General features: G+C 42.6%; 1 protein-coding gene across 4 annotated transcripts in view; it reads left to right on the forward strand.

The window, feature by feature from the left end:
* The window catches only part of LOC128794728 (C2 calcium-dependent domain-containing protein 4C-like), a 29,687-nt gene extending 24,605 nt beyond the window's left edge, over positions 1-5,082 (forward strand). For 3 of the 4 annotated variants that reach the window (XM_053954918.1, XM_053954919.1, XM_053954917.1), the window contains exon 3: positions 3,675-5,082. In XM_053954918.1, the coding sequence (XP_053810893.1) occupies positions 3,675-5,013 (1,339 nt within the window). In that variant the 3' untranslated portion in view covers positions 5,014-5,082. Of the gene's footprint in view, positions 1-2,978; positions 3,405-3,674 lie in introns of those variants that run through there. The other variant, XM_053954920.1, reaches the window with a different exon arrangement.
* Positions 5,083-21,240: the final 16,158 nt, after the last annotated feature.

Genomic DNA, 21,240 nt, shown 5'->3' on the forward strand with positions numbered 1-21,240 from the left:
TCTTCAGTTCATGCTTTTAGGTTTTTACAGTTCACACTGCTGTGACACAAGGTACTTGAGATACTTGGCATAAAGTCCCCAAGTGCCTGAAGGGCCCTGCAACTCCTGAGCTCTTGCTGCCAGCACTTGGGCATCTGCTCATTTGTTCATTTAAAGGAGCATGGACATTTCTTGTAAAGCTATGCAGAACCTTGTCTTTGCTGATGAGATAAAATACAAGCTACTCTGTGATACAAAGAAAGAAAGGTCATGTTGTCAAATTAGTTCTGCTGAACCTCTGTTACTTTGTGTTACTATGAAAGTAATGCAGAATGATTTGGCCATTGATTTAGGCCAGAAATGGTGAGCAGTCTGCTAATAGATATCTTTGATATTTGTCAAAGTGACAGGAAGGAATTAATGCACTATACAATGTGCTGTGTTTGTTCATGATACCAATCTCTAACAAAAAAAAAATGTATCTAAGTGCCTCTCAGTTGATTGAAGTCTTCTTTCAAGAAGCTACAGCTGAGATACCGCTGCATTCTTTAGGAAAATAACGTTGAACTGGGTTCTCTATTCTCACAAAAGCTTGTGGAAATTTGGAATATTTTAGGTAATATAATGCACAGCCATTGCTGTTGCTTTAAGAATAGTGAGCTGTTATGTGCTGTCTCATCCAGGACTGGCATTTACATCTCCCCCTCTCAGAGCAGAACCAGAGGTTTTTTTGGTTTTTATCTGTCCCGTCATTTTGACCGGCAGGGAGTGTTTTCCCCTCCCCTGGTGCACATTCTCCAAGGGCCGTCAGCTCTTGCAGCTCTCCTACCTCTCTATCCCCTGAAAACCACTGAAAGGGTTCTCCTTGCAGTGCCAGGTCCTTGAACCAGTCAGCTTCAACCATGTTTTGGGCTCTGATGTATTACCCGCACCTCCCGGCCTCCCGCAGGGGCGGGGCCGCCAGGGGCTGCCCGGGACCCGCAGCCGGAGGCGATAAGGCGCGGACGGACCTTTCCTGAGTCCAGTGAAGGCCGAGCGGCAGGAGATAAATCATATCAGTAACACACGAAGGGAAACTCCTGACTTCCTCCTGTGTTGGTAGGAAATTCCATTTTTTTTACAGCTCCTGCCGAGATCCCAGGGTTTCACCTGTTGTTGGTACAGGGGTTGTAATAAAGACTTGCCACGAATTATATCCGGTTTAAAAATGGATTATTGTAGCCACATTTTTATACCAACAGGAAGTCTTCTTGGCAGCATATTTTAATTATGCTCTGAAGCTAATCAAGGAAAGAATCTGTTCTGAACACGGGAAGCTATATATACACATCTGAGTGCCTATTTCCACGGGGCAGGTACAAGTGCTTAAGTGCTGCTGAACTCCCAGCACATGAGCAATCTGTTAAATGTCTATAAAAGTGCACGCTTTCATAGGAAGGGGAAGATCCACCACCCCGTGAAAGGCACCTGCTTCCTCTTTACAGTCACTGGAGGGAGACAGGCAACTGTGATCATGACACTCTGATCACCTCTGGAGAAGCCCTAACTCTTTTCACTGACGGTAAAGAGACTCAGGAGAAATCACGTACCTATAACAGGGTAGCTATTTTATTTCATCACTGCCTGATGCCAGCTGTGAACTTAGTACACCTGAGGCTGGTTGCCATGACTGCTGTATATGAAAAACTTCTGTGATCTGTTACTGAAAGCAATAAGGTTTCCACTAAAAAAGTACCATTTCCTTAATTTTGTCTCCATGTTTAGAGTTAATTTGTTCTTTGCTATTAAAGGCAGAGGTGCATAGCACATAGAACAAGCTCACTTACTCTTTGGAAACTACATGGTATGTAATGCATGATACATGGTACAGTATTGCCTGGTCTGAATGGATAACAGCTATAAGATGCATATACTGCTTCCTAAAAGAAAGCATCCCAGCATCTCCAGGAACTCCTCTTACTACTCTGCTGTAAAGTCTCATTGGCTGGAAAAGCACTAACCCTTACCAGAAGCCTCTAAATTAGATTGGAGATTATTTGAAGCACACCCACATCAGCTAAATTCATCTAAGTAAACTACACGAGCTCCTACATCTGAAATGTCACTGGGATATTTGTGGTGTCCTGAACCTTTTTACAAAGCACGACAAAAAGAATTTCTCAGATTTTAATCACCAGGACATTGTTATGCTAATGAAGCCTAACTGGTGTAAACTAACAGAAGTGAGGCAGGGCTTACACCCAGAACACACGTGTACCCAGCTAAATCTTTCAGCAGGTTCAAAATGTTCCCTGCCCCTGTTGCCCACGGGATTTGTTTTCTGTGAGCACATCTCGTCTATTTCAAGCACTCAGTAAATATGTACTTTAGTTCTTCATCGGAAGAGGGAAGAATATTATTTGTCTACTAGCCCTGTGTTATAGGCTTCAGATGAGTATTTTGGCAACCAATTTGGCAGGCCTTCCTGGCTTTGCATTAAAGATTTCTACTTGCAGCTTGCAGAATAATTAGAGTTTGCAGAGGTCCGTTCAGGCTCTGCTGCGTTGGTGAGGAAATTCATGGATCCCACCTGGCTTTGAGCAGGGTCTGTTAAGCGTCACGCGGGCCTGGGTTTTTGATATGCTGCTTTTCAAGGTGACTTGCCAAAGCATTTCGTGCCTCGTCTTTCTCCTGACTGCACCTGCATTCCCATTTCTGTTACTGCTTAGTATCAGTGATAAGAACGCTGTATCAGCGTTCCGTAGTCCCGTGTTCTTTGTGAGTAACGAAGGGGTGGACACACATTCAGATATAGAAGGGCAGCAAAGTTCTTTACAAATGAGCTTGAAAACCGCAATCCCCACTTCCTACCGCTCTAACGCTGGAAAGCTGCCAGGATCTCCAGAAGAAATGAATCCCCAAAACAATGTTGCTTTTGTCCTGGGTTTCTTAGTTATCTCGAAACACCACGGGACGCCTCCATAAGTAGATACTAATCAAAAAGAAACTGAACGCAGGGGAAGGGCAAGGGGCTGGGGCCGGAACGCGGGCAGCCCCGTCCCCCCACGTTCGCAGGCGAGTGCCAAGCGCCAGGAACATCTGCTGATCTGCGGGGGCGAAAAGGAGACTGTCAAAAAGCGCTTTCCCGTAAGAGGCCCCTTTTGGCAAGTCCCTCCCCGTTGCTCCGGGCATGGCCCCGGTGCCCAGCAGAGTGCCCTGCTGGGCAGCTGCGGCGCCGCTTTACCTCCTCTACCCTCCGCATGAGAGCAGGAGGTGCGGTGGCAGCCCCCGCCCCTTCCGCCGGCCGGAGGCGCGACTGGGAGGCGCCCGGCACGACTACAAAAGGCTCGGGGCGGGCTGCGTGGTCCCGATCGCAGTTGCTGAGAACGAGCCCGGGTAGCAGCGAGCCGGGGCCGCTGGAAAGAACAAGGCTTGCACTTGTCAAGGTACGTTCTCTGCTCAGGGGAAAACACGGTAGGGATTATGCGAGAGGGACATTTTCCTCTAGTAGTGACTCGATGCTGTTTTCTCTCTTTAGTGGTTTAGTTCTGTTCTTGCACCAATTGACTTCGCTAAAGGTAGTGCACTGGGCAGGGGCTGTTTCGAACATGGGCTTGTGCTAGTCCTGCCTTGAGTGGCACCCTTTGTGCCTTGCTTGGCCTGTATTGTGTCCAAAAAGGATGTTCATGTACCTTTTCCTCTCTGTATGTCTGCAGGTGGATTTCTCCTTTGAGGACCTCCTGCCCAGCTACAGTGATGTGGTTGTTGGAAAAGATCAGAGCATCACATGAAAATGGAAACCTCCCCAGCTCTTCCTTCCTGGGACTTCCACAAGGCCAAAATCTGCCAGAAAAAGCCCAACTGAGGGCTGCTGCTTTTCCAAATGTGATCACTCCTGACAGAATCCCTGAATTCTGTATTCCCCCCAGGCTGACCAGCTCTGGCTCCATTAAGGGCAGTGGCTTCCACCAGGATCACAGTTCAGTGGATGCAGCTCTTGCTTCTGATTATAGCTCCAGCTCTTGCCCACATCTCATTCAGGTGGAAAGTGTTGAAGAGGAGATCTCTGTCCTGGAGGAAGAAAGCACCAATGCAGACCCACAGTCCCAAGCAGCGCTCTCCCTGCCCCACTTTCCCAGAGCCCCCACTTCCTATGGCTTCTGCACTTTGCTGGAGAGTCCCCACACCAGGAGGAAGGAGTCCATCTTCCATGGTGATCCACGTGCTGCTCTGCCCAGCCTGAACATGTCTCGATCCAGAGCTAACACCTTCAGTGGCAAAGGGAGCATGTCTAATCCCATTGCTATCAGCTTTGCTTCTGTGAGACTGCCGCCCAAGCATCTCTCTCTGCACAGGCAAGGCGCCTGTGACAGTGACACTGCTTCTTCCAGTGATTCCTCTCCATTCAGTTCTCCACTTCTCAGCAGGTCACCTCCCAGACCATGCTCCCTGATCAAGGCACAAAGTCAGGAGGGATTGCTCTGCAGAGCACTGAAAGACAAGAGCAAATACATTATGCCCAGGAACAATTCTCTCTCTACAGAAGAGAGCAGCTCCACTGATAACAGCCCCAGTGCCATCAGGAGGGCCTCTGAGGGGCTGCTTGGCATACAGAGCTTTAGCACCTCCTGTTCTCCCATCTTTCCAGTGGACCTGACCTGTAGTCGGGAGAGACTGGTGGGAGAGAGTACTGTGGTAATGGACAAGGGAGGCGTGTTGAGGCTGTCAGCTGAATACTGCTCAGAGAATGAAAGGCTGCGGATCCGCCTGATCAGTGCAGAGGGTTTATATGATGATTCTGTAGAGCCCAAAACCATAAACTGCTGTATCTCCTTCTCCCTGGTGCCAGGGAAAACACAGAAGCAGAAAAGCACAATTATAAAGAGAAGCAGAAATCCCATCTTCAATGAGGACTTCTTTTTTGATGGCATTGCGGAAGAAGATGTGTACAGCCTCTCTGTCAGGATGAAAGCAACAAATAAAGGGTGCAGTATGAAACGAGATTATAGCTTAGGAGAACGAGAATTGTCTTTAATGAGCATGTTGTCAGTGTAGTGCTTCAAATATTCAAACAAATTGTCTTCTGAAAGTTTTCTACTAAATAAAGTTTTAGGTTGACTTCTATGTTGTTGGGTTGTTTGTTTGTTTTTTTTTTTAAGAATGCTTAAAAGCACTGCCTTGCTTGGTGTTACTATCATGCTCTCGTGCCTTGTTTTGCTGTTTAACACTTCAAACTGAGATATTGACAGGAGGGGGAAGAAGGACTAGTTTGCCTTTAGGATAAAGGATTAGGCTGTTACCAAATCAAGGCTGTTCTTCTATACGGCTTTCAGGCCATAAACTTCAGGTGGAAGTGTTTTTCACTCTACCTGGTCCCTAAATGGGTAACAGTCTGTGCACACAGTACACCCTGAACTCTATTGCAGCTCCTTGGTACAAGATCAGTTCAATGCACCATTTTGACAGCACTCATATTTGCACAAATGAATGTTTTAATGAGCCCTGTGTTCGGAGGGAGAATGAGGTCTTTTACAACAGGTGCATTTGGATTCCCAAAGCCGGTGTAAGTTTGTGTTGAGGAAAACAACATCAGCTGCTGAGCAGCAGCTAAAAGCCACTGGAGGAAGGACTCTCTTTACACAGACCTACCGTATCAACACTTGAACAACCTGGGTGAGGTTGCAGCATGGTCAGCAGCACCTTTTACCTTCCCGTTCCATGGTCGGTTTCACAGCTTACAGAATCAAGTTGCCAGGTAATTGTGTTTTGATCAGGAATGCTCCTGAGAGCTACAGCCCTCAGCAATACAGCTATTGAATCCTTTCTGAAGCTGAAGCAGATAAGGTATCAGTGCAGCAAGGGCAAAGGACAGTTTGGGATCTCAGCATTGAATTCCTGCTTCAGCTAATGACTTGATGCCTACCTTGCTCAAGTCATTGTCATACAATTAGTGTAATCAATCTGTCCTGTCACCAAGTGGTGAGTGGCTGAGGCACTTGCTTCAGTGCCAGGGGAAACAGGAAACACAAAGGTGCAGAACTCCCGCATGCTTGAGATCATCTTCCCTTCTTTTTTTTTTTTTTTAATTGAGGTTTACTTGGAGCTGGGTAAAATGGATAAATTAGTGGGAGGAGGCAAAAAGTGTCTTGAAAGTCCAGGCCTGTTGCTGCCTCTCTTGATTAAGCTGCAGGCTTCATTACCTGAAGATAGATAAGCCTTAATGGAGGATCAATCCATGCAGGCAAGGGGCAGAGAAAACAAAGGTTTACTTTTGTGTTCCCTTTGAGGCTGTAGAAATAGGACCTTCCTAGTGCCCAAATACACATCTTAAATGCTATTTCACACAGATTTTAGCAGGATCTCCCTTTGGCCTATTCTCACAAGAATCTAGCTGTCTGCAAATCATGGGACTGCTCAGAGGGAGACTGTGGTATTCCTTGGCCAATGAATAATTTGATTCTGTTTCAGACAGAAATGCTCCAGGAAGGATAGCAGAAAATTCCTTCTGATAGCAGAAAAAGCCCAAAGAATAACTGTGACCACAAGTGCTCAGAAATGCCTTCTGCTAATCCTTGATCCAGCTCACGTGAGATGCTTCTAAAACTAGAATCCTTGTACAAAGAACAACTCACACAGGTGAATGGCTGGGTGTATTCCCAGAAGCCAACTGAAATAAAATGGAATAATAATCCCTTTGTGCTAAGGGAAGGAATTAAATGTACTGACATACTGCTCAGATGGAGATGATGCACTGTTATTTTTATCCTTCAATCTGGGCAAATTGACCATAAGGGAAAACTTAAAGGAAGTGGAGAGAAGTGCAATTAAAAAATGTGACTTCAAGAAAGAATCAATAATGTTGCAAAAAAAAAGCCAATTTAATTAGTTATTGCATGGGGTCTCCTGAAGGAGGGCAGAGGCTCCCTCTCAGGCTTGTCACTCATCCACCATCACATTTTTAGTTCTTGGGGTTTAGAGTCTCTTCACAGGTATATTCACATGGAGAGATTGTCTGAGATAATACAGAACAGTTACAGGCCTCAGAGGATCATGTACAGTCACACTGTGGTGGATATCTATCTGCCCTATGACCTGTGCCATGCCAGTGCTGACTGCAGGGACACAGAATGATGGGAAGGTTTGAGGTGGGGAAGGGGCCTTTGGGGATTGTATCACCTGATTCCTGCTGGAAGCACAGTCAGCCCCAGCAGGTTGCCCAGGACCATGTCCTGTATTGGGCTTAAAGTGTCTCCAAGAATGGAGACTCCAAAATCTGCTTGGGAAAAATACTCCAGTGTTTTGTTTTACCACCTTACCAGAAGAAAAGGCTTTTTTTTTTTTTTTTTCCTTAAGTGAAATTTCCTGTATTTCAATTTGTCCTCATGGCCTCTTGTCCTGTCACTGGATACTGCTGAGTAAAGCCTGGCTCCATCCTCTCCACTCCTTCCCAGCAGATACTCATACATATCAATGAGATCCTCCCTGAGCCTTTTCTTCTGCAGCCCAGTGGGCACGCTGCAGTTACTGCCACAAAAGAAATGTGCTTCTGAAGTCTTATCTTTTATCAGGCAGAGAAGGAGTTAAGTCCTTAAAAAAGTTCTCCCTTCCCGTCACAGGAAGATAGGTTTCCAGCTAGGCTCATCTGTTCAAGTATTTTAACAGGTGAAGGTCACCTCTTTGGTTGGTTGAGAGGAAACTCAGCTGTTTTTTAAGACTCTTTAAAAAATTATATATTTCTGAGAAAGCCTCCTCATGAAAGCTTGATGATAGGCCTGCAAGTTAGAGGGGGACAAAACAAAGCAGTAGAAGACTTGCAGACCCAATTCAAAGGCAGAGCTTAAGCCTGGGAAGGATAGAGGGACTTTGCCTACATTTCTCTGGTAAATAATTTAGATTCAGGTTTTTCTTGATAATTTTCTTCTTTAATATAAGAACTTTGAATTAAGTACCTATTCAGATACATTAGACTAGACTAGACATGACTGTAACACTAGATGGAAAACAGTTTTGGTGGGCTCCTCCCCCCATTTTATTGTGTCTCTTTATATTTTAGAGTATTTGATTCATTTTGAATTTTGAGGTGTTGCTTATCAGGTGTTATTAACAATGCAAAGCCATAATATAATTTGAACACTTCAATTAGCCTGACTAGAAAATATAGGACTTGTTTTCCTGTGCTCTTAGAGGCCAGTTAAGCTGTAAGTGGTGAACACCTACAACGCTGCCTATGCTGCAGCTGCTTTCCCGTAAGCGTCAGCCTTATTGGGGCAATTACGTAAAACACCTGCATGAGCAAACAAAAAGGCAACTGGATACTTCAGCCTGGAAAAACTCATGATGCCTCAATGCTTGTGTTAGAGTCAGCAGCAAGAAGAAAATCAACCTCCTGGCATTAGCAAACTCAGAGTTAATAAATATTATCTTCAGGAGTTTTTGGAACTTCTAAAACACCATGAAAATATGGGAGCATAAGTGACTCTTCCAAGCAAAACTCCTGTTTTGGGTAGTCTGGTCAGCTGTGTTCAGTGGTACTCATTGGTTGGAAGATCACATCTCAATTTAAATTAAAAAAAAAAAAACAGACAATTGTTTGAGGAAAAGAAGGTCCTTGTGCTAAGATCCTGGACTCATGTTCTACTAAGCAAATATTATTTGTTTCACCTGCACTGGAAGTAATAGTTTTGCTGGCCTTTTCAAATGCAGTTATTTTGAGCATGCCTCTTCAGTTCTGGAGAAATGTTACTGCTAAGCAAGGTTTATGTTTTTCTTTCCAGAAATCCACTTAGGTTATCTCAAACACAATTTCAGTTGAAATATACTGAGGTATGGTACAGTAAAATGCAATTCCTGTAACTGAGCTCCTTTTCAGGTAAAATTCAGAAATAACACCAAAGGAAGCAAATACACGTGACCTAAAAAGCCTAACAGGACAGATCTGTAGGCCGGGGATTAGGCAACACAGTGTTTTGCAGTATCAAATTCTGCTTATTGCATCACTTTTTCTAAACTGCTCCCATTTCTCAGACTGCCTTTGGAGAGGCACTGCTGAATACAGCACCTATGCTGCTTCTAAGTGCTTCATCTTCTGCTCCGGCGCCTTGGCTTTTCAGTCAGCCACAGTGACTGTGGTGAAAGACTGAGCATATGATGGGGCCTAATGGGCAAAAATTCTTCTATTGTTTTAGTCTAGGTAGTAATTGCTGTGGGTAAACTCTTAGTTTCCTTAGAGAACCAATGAAAGAACAATTAGATACATGTATAAATCTGTGAAAAGCCTGTCTGTGGGTTGTCAAGCTGGGGAAGTTGTCCTGGAGAAATCTGTGTCAATGGGATTGCTCAGTGTGAGGACCTCTCTTGCAGGACCACTACAGAGGTCATGCCACAAGCTGTGTGAACGGGGCCATCCCATGCTCACCATGCCTTTCCCAGCTGTTGGCTGCTGGGTAGCTGTCCTGCATCTAGGCTGGAGCTTCAGCTTACATGGGTGCCTGAACTGTGGGCCAGGATATTTGGCCAGGGTAGGAAAGGGAACAAGTCATATCTATTGATAGCTTTTTGCAGCAGGATTAAAACAAACAGCCTTACACTCACAGAATTAATAGCATAGTTAGAGGCTATTTGTTTTTGAGTTCTGTGTGCCCTGAACAAAAAATGTGTGCAAGACTTATCTGCATATTTAAATGAATGGCACTTCAGTACAGACTTAATGCTAGTGACTGTCACTGAGATGTACTCTAATATTGTTAATAGTGCCTTAGAAGCAAAGGCTGATGCTGAACAATCTGTCCTTGTAACAGAGGTAAAATGAAGTTTAATATTGTGGAGGGTCTGTGAACTAACCTACTTTACATTGAGGTGATGGATGTAAAACATAGGAGTGATGCCCCAAAGCCCATCTTAGTCTGGGCTGTGCACAGTGCTGCCTGCAGAGTGGGGAAAGGCTCTACATTTTTTGACTATTTTGTGCCTCCATTAGGATTGACAAGCAAGTAATGTTTTGTGCTGCTGCATCTTTGCATTTAGGGTAGCCTTTTGAGAGGAAAAGAGCTCCCAGTAGTTATTTGTTCCTGTCAGAACAGAAATAGCTACAGCCCAGGTTCCTGGTAATAGATAGCAATTGAGGAAAGCTATTGGGAACTGAGCACAGTCAATTGGATGAGAGGAAGGGTCCAACAAATAGGAATGAATAGAATTCACAGCCCTTTTTGCTTAGATAACCACCATAGGTGGCCAGACATGTCTGGTCTTCTGGTTTTGTTATGCTTACTCCAGCTACTTTTCTCTTTCTGGCTATAAATATTCTAATGCTGCAAAATTAGCTATCCTGTGTGGTACAGTGAGAACCCGACCTTGTCAAGCATTGCATGTTCTGGACAAGAAAGAACTGAATGAGATTTTCCACTTTGCCTCTGTTCTGTTAAATCTAAATTATTTTTCTACTTACCTTCTCAGCCTCTTCAGTGCAGTCAGGAAACATCTGAAGGAGCACAAGGTGAAAGAAGGTAATCTGATGAAGAAGCACTTACCAGGAAACAAGTCACAGCCTGTCTGTTTAAATTGTTGCTGTGAATTACAGGAGGTCACACAAGTTGTTTCCTGATGCTTGCATCCCTGTGTGCTGTGGACTTCATATGTCTGTGTCACCATGTTCCTCAGCTGCCTGTAAGGAAGAGCTCTTCCCTCTCTTAAGAGGTGAGAAAGACACTGAGAAATGTCACTCAGGTAAGAGGCTTATACTAGAGGTGCTCATTTGTTTATGCACAGAGGCAAAGGATGAGATGAAGTAGCTTAGAATGGCATTGTATGAATATTCAAGATCATTTCTATAAGCTCCTTATGAATGTGCACAGTTCTAGAAGGTGAAACCCTTTAGCTCAAATATTTGTTCTGGTTTTGATGGGGTGGGGTTTTTTTTGGTCAAATTTTCCTGTGCTAACTACTGGTGGTTTCCCGTGAGCAATAAACCTGAATTTATCATACCAGTAAATATAAAAGCAGGAACAGATATTGTCTTGAAATCCCTGAGCCAACTTCAGCTTGCCTCTGAGGTTTCTGTGATTTCACTAGATTATTTTATTTATGTAATTTTGATTCTAGAAGATACCCTAGTTGTAAGCATGTGTTGCTTGATCCTTTCTGACAGCCCAGTGCCCATAGCAGAGAATTGATTCCTGTTGAAATCCCAACTCTTACATTTTGCAGAAGGCATTGGGCACAGCTGGCTTTTGCAGTGCTGCATGCCAGAACCTCAGCTGAGCCGGGAGCCCCAGCACTGCTCCTGCACACACTTGAACAACATGACAAAGCTTTGGTGTTAGATGGCTCAGCATGACCTGCTGCCCAGCCTGCAGGGACTACTGTGCTGAAGCTGACAATAAAGATGGAGTTGAAGTGGAGGAGAAGAAGGATCACCCAGTAGAGCTTGTTAAAGGCAAATAGCTCATGCTGAGTGTTGGCAAAAGCAATGTCACAAATGGTGAAAAAGTGACTGCAGTGGTAAATGCTGACTTTCACACCCCTAATTAGCTGCTGTCAAAGCTGATTCAAGACAGTAATTCAGCTGTGCAGTGTTGAATCGGCTGGTCTGTGGGGGAAGGAGAATCAAACCTCCACAGATGATTTCTAATGGATAAGACAATTTGTGTAGTGCCCTAAGTGTTGTTTGTCTGCTACATGTACTGCATCAGTGATGGAGGATGGCTGGGTTGGGAGCAAAGGCATTGTCAAGTGGGATTCTGTAAAGGAAAATATCCACCCTTCTCAGATGGGTGATTAACCCTATGCCCCGACAGAGGTTGCAGTGCAACTGAAAAATAATTTTGCATTTTTAAGGTAAAACTTCTGATCTCTAGAAAGTTTGGAAAAGTTACAAAACCTATCCCACAGCTTTGTTGCTTATTAACCCAGCTGGTTTTTTTTCAGCAGAATATTTTGCAGGGCTATTTACTCTGGTATAATCCAGAGGAATCTGAAACAAGACGATTAGTATGAAAACGCTGATGAAATTGAGAACTATTCTTAACCCACTGGGAACATTGAACATTTTCCAAGCCTGCCTAAATCCTAAGCACAAATCTAATTCAATAGTGTGTTTCCTAAGACTTGTCTTAACTAGATCTATTGGAAAGGAACAGACACATCTAGTAAATATGGACAAAGAGGTATGGGAACCAGATGGAATATTTCTGTATTGTTTTTAAAAAGCATGTGACTTTTTTCACCATCTGTTTTGAGGATATCTTGCTAGGAATTAATGAGTTAAGGTTGCTTCAGGAATGGGACTGGGTGGAAGTTATGGGACAACAGACATGTCCAGCTGATAACCCTTGGAAGTTGGGCACAGGAGATGAGCAGAACATTTGAGAATTGCACAAATATGAACAAAAACAAAGGGAGATTTAATCTGCAGGACTTTTTAAAAGGTCAAAATGCAGCATGATCTCGGGGAAGTTACTGGAAAAAAACCTGATAAAGTCAAAGCCATAATGCAGGGCAAGTCTGCCAGTCTGGAACTAATCTGCCCCATTTATTTATATTTCCACTCAGTGCTTGTGTTGTAAAGAAATATTATTTGAGGACTGAATACCACTCACATGTTACTTTTGCTTGATAAGAACTTTTTTCCCCTAAAGAAAAATAGTCCTTGTTGTTGGCCCATGACTTTTTGTCAGCTTCAGAATCCTGGCATAGCTGATGCTGGCAGGGAGCCAGAGATCCCTGAGTCCAGCCCCCTGCTGACAGTAAGATCAGCTAGAGCAGTCTGCCCAGGACCATGTTCAGTTGGATTTTGAATATCTTCAAATGATGGAGATATCCTACATCCTCTCTGGGCAACTTGTCCTAGTGTTTCCCCACCCCAGAGTAAAAAAGTGGTATTTTTCTCCTCTTCCTTCTCCTGTGTCATCTTTTGTGTAAATGGAATTTCCCATGTTTCATCTGCACCCATTTCCTTTTGTTCATTCTGGTTGCACTGAGAAGAATTTGGCTCCATCTTTTCTTCCTCAAATCACACTACCATTGTTCCTTTTACTCAGGTTCACCTTCCAAACACAGGAGATGATTTTTCTATGCATTGCTTATATGTTTTGCTAATACCTGAAATGTATTAGTATAAGATGACTCATCTATCTTGTCTTTTTTTTAAAGTATTACAAATATCTGTGGTCTGACCCTGCTTACATTACATGCAAAGGGAATCTCAGTGCCAAGTTAAAAACTTTTACATTACATGCAAAGGGAATCTTAGAATGTCATAAGTGCCAAGTTAAAAATTTTAATACCTATGTGAGATGCCCTGTCATCAGTATAAAATGCAAGTGTTTCAAAACTAAGCAAGATTTAAAACCTGAAAAGTATATTGACAAAAACAATTTAGCAGGGCTGAAGTCTTGCTTCTTCAATACATTACCAGTGCACAACACTGGGATTCAGTGATGATCCATTTCTCTGCTCATTGCACCTAAATTAACAAGATTTTTGACTGCACAGGCTGCAAAACCAAAGCATGTCAAGTGAAAGGGTGAAATGATTTGCAGTATGTAATTCCACATGCATCAACCAGACTGACAACAGCTTAAACGTGAAGACAGGAGTTGTTCAATGTTTTTCTGAAGAGTGACCCTGAACCCTCATTGCGAAATAATATGCTGGATAAACATGTATTATCATACATGAGATACAGCAATGTCTGAAGAGAAGCTTTTGCCCAGAATACATCAGAAGAGTAAATTCTTTTTACCATGGTCTTGAATATACCAGGCCTATAGCTAACACCTATGCAACATAAAATAAAAGAAGGCAGGACTGAGTCAGTGGTAGCAGCCGTGGAAGTAAGAACTATACTTCTGTGTATGATGGGAGGGGAACTTTACTCCTTTCTGCTTTCCATTGGTCCCTCTGACACTGTGCAGTCTTCTCCATCTGCCTCACTGTGCCCTCCTGTTTATCCTTATTTTGTTGTGTGACAATTATGTGAGTGGGTGGACACCTCAGATGTGTCTATCTGGAGAAAACCAGAGTAGTCTCAAACTGACATCTGTGCATCTAGACTTTGGAGGATAAATCCAGCTAAGTAACCTGAAAATTATACTATTGTCACCTGTTATGTTGTACAGATTATAAGGAATAAGAAAAAGTGAAAGTAGCACTTATGTGCCATAGATCTCCCTAACAACAGCAACAACAGAAATGTGGGTGTATTGAAGGGAGGCCTGAACCCTGGAACAAAATATGAAATATCCCCATGCAAAACAGTGCTGATAGTTTTATAAATCAGTAAATCAGAAAAAGATAATTTTCTAGTGGATACATCATAAGAAAAGCTGGGGATCACTGCCACTTTAATTCATATTTAATGACATGAGTATTTTGGATTCTGCAAAGCTACTGAATTGTCACCTACATGTCCCACACAGCCCTGGTGACTGATTTTGAAAATGTGGGTAACAGTTCTCTGATTTGGAATGAGCTGGCAGCACAGCCCAGCTTGGCTTGCTCATGGTGCTCTCACACATTGAGTAGTGGTAGGTGAGAGGAGACTTGTTTGCCATACACACGTGGTTAAACTAACACAGGTTGTGCTGCCAGATTTTCTGGAAACTACAAAAGGAGACATAATTGGATGTAAGGGGAAAGGAGCAAGCCAGTACACCACACAGAACTCTAGTTCTACAGGTTTCTTCTACACCATGTCCACTTAAATGTCACTGAAATATAAACATTAACAAAATCCATTGACAGAGCAGGACTTGTTTAGTTATATGAAGCAGAAAACATGTAATGAGGAAACTGGTGATATTAAAGTACATCATAAAACACAATTATTAACCTTCTAATTTAGTGAAGCATTGCATCTCATTGTAACAAGCAATTTGTGCAATAGAATAATTCAGGAAATAAGAGACCTATTTATAGCTCCCAGTAGTTTAAAATTATTCTAGAAGTGAAAACAAAACAAAAAAGCAAGGCCATGGTGATGTCAAGCTAACTGTCCAGGTGAGGAAAGATTATGGATTTGCTAATTTATGATGTGCCTTGACCATATGGGGTTTTTCCTCCCTCCTATTTCCCCACCCCTTCCAGTTTCTGAGTTTCTGTATACAGGCACCCATAAGTGTGCCAATAATGTAACAGGATTCTACTCTGTACACGTGAGAGGGAAGCACACAGCCAGACTCTATGTCCCTGTTCAGTGTGTATGAAAGCAGATTCATAATTTATGCTGCTGCTGAATAAGTCCAGGTACCAGTGCATTGCAATGATTAATTTAACAAAGCTTACTTAGAAATGACACCACAAGTAATAGTTAATGGCAGGTTGTTTCACTCTTGTAAGTGCACATTAGCTGTTACTTTTAAGAAAGAACAAAGGGCTGAAAGTCTGTTCTTCCTAGTCAGTCTGACAGATAAAATGGGAGGTTGCATATTTCTGATTGCTCAGGTGATCCCACATAATTGCTCAGGTGTTTCAGCTGCTTGAAGCAGCTTTGGCGTGCAAAGGAGAGGTAAGTTTCCCTCCATGCATGATCAGGGCTCAGTATAATGTATAATCAAGGTGAATGCTTATCCCTTTCATGAGCCCATGGTAGCTACAGAGAGTACTCAGCCAGTCTGCCAGTGCCACCAGGCTTACTTGGTTTGTTTTGGAATTAACAGTTGCTTCACACCTGGGACACAGTACCCAGCCTCCCAGTGCACCTGGACAAATGTTTTGAAGAACACTTTGCAACTGTAACTATGTGCCTGTCAGCCACTTAGTGCCATGAGCTGCTGATGTTCCTTGGTGCAACTTTGACTTACCAAACAGGTTCGTGAGACAAGGTTGGCCAAACAGTTTGGTTCATCAGCTCAGCAGTGAACATACCTCCCAGACTGCCTCAAAACAGTCAGATCACTAGACCGGCCATGAAAACAAATTAACTTGATATAAAAATACTTTTAACCTGTAATTGAATGTTTTTGTTAGGGAAATTGCCAAATCCTCATTTCATGTGAACAGATATGTGAGTCATTACAACTGAGCATGTTTATTGTACATGGCAGTTCTTTTCAAAACACACGTTTAAACAGATGGCTTATGTTGACTATTAATGCAGTTCCTGCAATTAAGTTCAATCCGAACGAAGTCGGCACAGACTGACATTCTATTGACATCAAAGCTGCTGTATTGTATCTTCTCCCTGCGGATGTTCAAATTTGGATCTGCTACTACAGCCTCACTGAAATGTCAACTGTGATAAGTCACGATGCAACTGAAGAGCAGAGATAAAGTACCTTTTGACGGGGATTAATTATTTACATATTCATGCTGTTACATTTCAATGGTGAAAGTCCATGTTTGAGCAAATTGCTAGAAATAAAAACAGCAGTAGGAGAAACTTGTCTCTCTCTCTACAGATGTGGTGAGCTCAAACCACAGGCAAGTGAACTCCCCAAACAAGGAGCTCAAGTCCACAGTGGTGCCATGCTCTGCCCACTGTACTGCCCACAAATGCTGCTGTCAGGTTTATGGTCCTGCAGGCAAATGACAGAAAATAGGAACGGCCACATACCTGGTGAAACCCAGAGCTCTTGAAGTGCAGCATTGTGTTGAGGCAGGATATTGCAATAGTGACTGGCAGAGGAGTGTGAGAGCAGCTCTGGTGACACAGCCCAGACTATAAAGCTGAGGTTGCTTTGGGGCTTTCTGATACGCAGTCCATTTTGATGTGATTAAAAATGCCAGACAGGTTTCTCCTCTAAGAATTTTTTGCAGAGTCTTTGGAATTTATGTAAACATTCATTCCTGCAGCAAAATGCTTCGTACTTTAGCTGTGCACTATGTGAAAAAATGTCTCCCCTTCTTTTGAGTTAGCTATTATCTTCATTTGACAATCTGCAGATCTTTCATTGGAAGAAACACCGAACAATTGTTCCCTACTCGCTGTCTTTTGTCACCAATGATTTTACAAGTCTATTCTATCATCTGTTGTGTTTTGCAGCCTGAGGGACGCTATGCTATTTTTATCACTTTTTCCTCTATTAACTCATCAGTAATTTACTTACCTATCTCAGTCATTTCCAAACACCTGTCTGCAGCAGGTAATGTGTTGGCCCTGGAACTGGGTTTGTATGGCTACAACTCAGCAAAGAGGGTATCCAGCCCCTAGTGATCCATTTAGGAACTGTTGACTGTGAGTTCTAAAGTGACACAAAAGAATGGGTGTAGCTAAGTTTAGTGAATTAGAGTAACAGGAATAGTTTAACAAGCATGTCATGTTTATTAGATACTGCTTACCTTTTCCTCCTTCCTTGGTACTCTCCTAAAACAAATTCCATCTTTACTACTTCCTCTACTATATTGTTCACTTTCATTTAGTACTGGGAAAACATACATTTCATACATGTCTTTAGAAAGAGATGTTTTCAAATGTCCTTTCATTATTACAAAGTAGCAACTTGGTAAACGTGCATGGGAGCAGCTTTCATACAGCACAGAGCTGTACAGTAGTTATGCTATTTTTCCTATCTGCTCTAGCAGGGCCTGTGACACACATTCTTGAAAGACCTCCAAGTGTCACTGCATGATGCTGGACAAGGGAGGTTGAAGCAGAACAAGGTCCCTTCTATTTCCAAGTCTGGCACATGTTCAGTGTAGCAGGGCTGGCACTGCCTGGCAGTGAAACAGCCTCCATGCTGGAACTCCACCATCTGTTGGAGCAGAGAGCTCATTTGCAATCACACACATGCAAATACCCAGGCAGCCATAGTCAACAATCTAATTGAGTCTGAACATTGATACATGCAACCTAAACCACAAATAATTACCATTCTTTGAGTGGAATTCACTGCTGGAATTAAAAAAAAAAAAAAAGAAAACCAAACCACTGTATTTCTGGGAAAGACTTTCTGAGGAACATCATGAAAGCTCTCTGAGGAACAACATGTAATGCTTAAATCTCTTCTGATTTGTTTTTTACTAGCTTTAACAAAATTTACACCTCATGAAGAAGAGGAACAGCTATGTATCTCATTACATAAGTTCTGACCTTTCATTTCAGTAAATATAATAGTAATGAAATGTACAGAGTTATTATTTCAGCACTCTCAGTTAATAAAAAAATCTAACTTTACCAAACAACACTTCACTTTAAACTCCTGAAAACCCATATAAACTCTCTCACAAAGCCAGTGAAATCCTGGCAATAGTAGATTTTCTCTCTAGAAAGCTATAGTTAGCATTTTAGCTGACCACAGATCTAGGAAGGAAGTCTCAAACCCAAAGGGAGAACAGCCTGGATGCTTCTCCAGTAAGATGTAACTACAGCAACCATGAGGCACAGCTATTTGCCTTTATAGAAAGGAGCAAAGTTGTGCTGGAGCTTGAGTAAATATTTGTGAAGCTGACTTAACATCCTTTCACCAAGTGAATGTATCATGCTCTAAACAGCTGTGTAAAAATAACCTATGAAACCAGATTATTTTTATAATTTTTTTTGAAAAATGGCTCCAGAGAAGTACAGGTAATGAAGAGGTATCAGAAACATTAGGAAGCTGATTAAAATTATAGCTCATAAAGCTGGTTATTTAGGTTGCTTGATATTTCTTGTCATTGGAACTGGATTTCAGTCTTTGCTAACTTTGTCAAATCATAAGCTTTTGGTCTCATGTTTTCTAGCCTGGATGTTAACTTCAGGCTGTATTTTAGTGAGAAAATTATTAGTTTTTCTTGTTTCTGATCAAGCTGTGTGTACATGAACTCTGAAGAGTAATTAAGGCTGTTTGGCCCATGCATGCAAACAGAGTCAGACTTTGCCCATCAAAGCTGCTCTGGGCCCAGCACAGAGCTTGTATTTTTTGTGCTTACATCGATTCTGTGCTAGAGCCTAATGGATGTATGATAAGAAGGAGGAGTGAAGACCAAGAGGAGGGAGGGGTCACCTCAGGGAGCTTCCAGGACATGGCAGCCCTCTGCAGGAGTGGGTAATGACTCTGGGAAGAGAGTGGTGGATGGGGGGACCAGCCCAGCTGGCGAAGGACTCAGCAGGAAAACAGCTCAAAGAACTGGGGCTCTGAGAAGACAAAAGAGGGAAGAGAGTCAAACTAGCAGAAGAGGTAAAGCAATGGAGATTTGGGAAGGAGTGTAGCTGCACTGGTCAAGGTAAGAAAATCAACAATAGCAGCAGTTTCTCAAGCAGCAGAACCAGTTTTTTGGGTTTGAGGACAAAATATCCCAGGTTAGTAGAATTTATTCTTTAATGTGTGTTTTCTGAAAGCTGTTTTAAAACAATTTATTTCAAAAATATAAGATTAACATGATTGCTACCATTACAGGAAAAAGCCAGATCTTTGCTGGAGCAGAAGCTTCCCAAGTTATTTCTGAAGGATATTGGGAGTGAGAAATTGTTGGTCAAAGGATGGGGGATGATGGGGGAAGGCAGCCCGGGTAGTCACTTTGAGGGAGAGGAAATCTCATGAATGCTGTTGGTTAGCAATGAATGCCTGCAAGTTACATGCATTCATTGAAGAATTTCTCAAATCCAAATTATGGAACAAATGGAAGGAAAAATTGCCACCTTATGGCCACAACATTTCTTGAATTTTCCTCCCTACTGTGTTAAACAAATGATATCTTTTTGCTGGTGCCTTATTTTCAGCTTCCTATTTTTAAGTTTATTGGTATTTCCTTCAGTCCCAGAAAAACTAATTTACTGAGAGATTATAGAGTAGTTAGTTTGTGTTTGTTTAGGCAGACATTCAGATTCTGTCTGACATTGAAGACTAATATCTACTTCCCTTTGGCTGGTGGATAAATGCAACAAACTTTCCACAGTCACATAGGTAAATAAGGATCTTTACAGATAAAGCACGAAAATTAGTGTGGTCCTCTTTGAAAAGTTGTATCATACTTGAAAACAGCAGCTCTCATTGTAACCTTGTGTCTGCTGAGCATCAGTAGGATTCCTGGTCTGTGCTTCCATGTTCTGTGCTGCCACCTATGAGGAATGAAGGTCTTTTTGGCAGTGGTCCTGATAAATTGGTAGGCCATAAAGCTTGATCCTCAGATTAAAGTAGGTGTGACTGATGATCAGATGTTTATTTTGTGGTTTGTATTAATCTTGTGGTTTGGTCCCTGTCCCCCCCCCCCCCCCAGCATTTGCTGCAAGTGAACAGATTTTGCTTTTTCCATCTAGTGGCAGTCTGTCTGCATGTAACAAAGCACCAACAGATTTTTTCCTTGCTTGTATGCAGAGTATGAGCCATCATTCAGGTGACATATTGTGAGGCATCCTGGCCATGTTGGCAGCTGTGGCATAGTGGACATGTCCTTGTTCTTCTCTGTCATTTGCCTTTGGCAACTGAGTGTGTAGAAAGAGGTGGTGCAAGCAGGATACACACACCTTTAAGCTACAAAGCAATTATTTGTTGCCTTATGCACATAGTTGAGCCTGACAAGTTCCCAGGCTAAACAGTGTTCTCTTGTTCCCTGGTACCAGCTCAGCTCACCCTCAGAGTGGTTGAGTTGCCATCCTTCAATCCCTGTTTTTGATTTAGGTCTTTATGCCTTTCCAGGAAGTGACATTCTTCATCTCAAAAATCTTGCCTGTGTCTGTAAAGTTCTCTTTCTCATTTTGTCCAGCCCTAGCTGTCACACAGCTCTTGCTCACAATTTGGTGGTTTTCTCGGAAGTCTGAGTGGGGATTATGCTGCTGTACTTCAAAACAGAGCCTCAGGTTATAGAGGGCTGAGACAAAAGGAGGAGGGTAACAGGGGAGGTGCTGCCATGAACTCTACTATCTGTGGCTGTGTGCTGAGCAGGGTGGTTGATCTGGGAAATCTGGCACACACCCCTCCCCTCCACTCTGTGCTGGCATGGAGCTAAGAGCCCATTGCTTGGATTAGGTAAAACTGCATGGAAACCATTTTGGAGCATCATAAGTGAAGAAAAGAATTAATTCTCTCAATTGTCTAATACTGACACAACCCTATTTATCAGGATCTAAAAGAATCACCTGGCACCAGACAGTTCCTGCTTGCCTTAGAAAAAGAGTTTTTCATAAGTATCTTCCAGGAAAGTGCTCATCCAGCATTCCTGATGGAGGAGAGAACAGAAAATTTTATGGCTAAGCACTGCAGTTTAGGGACAAATTTGAGCTCACAGTGAATAAAAGGGAACCAGAGGATGTTACAAGCCTGTTAAGGATTGATGAGCATGCGAGAAGTCTATGCCATATATTTCAAACTCTACTCTTACGTTATAAAAATTTATAACTCTTGTGGATTTTTTTCTTTTTTTTCCCCTTTT

This window comes from Vidua chalybeata, chromosome 13 (genome assembly GCF_026979565.1).
Source record: "Vidua chalybeata isolate OUT-0048 chromosome 13, bVidCha1 merged haplotype, whole genome shotgun sequence".
Classification (NCBI taxonomy): Eukaryota; Metazoa; Chordata; class Aves; order Passeriformes; family Viduidae; genus Vidua; species Vidua chalybeata.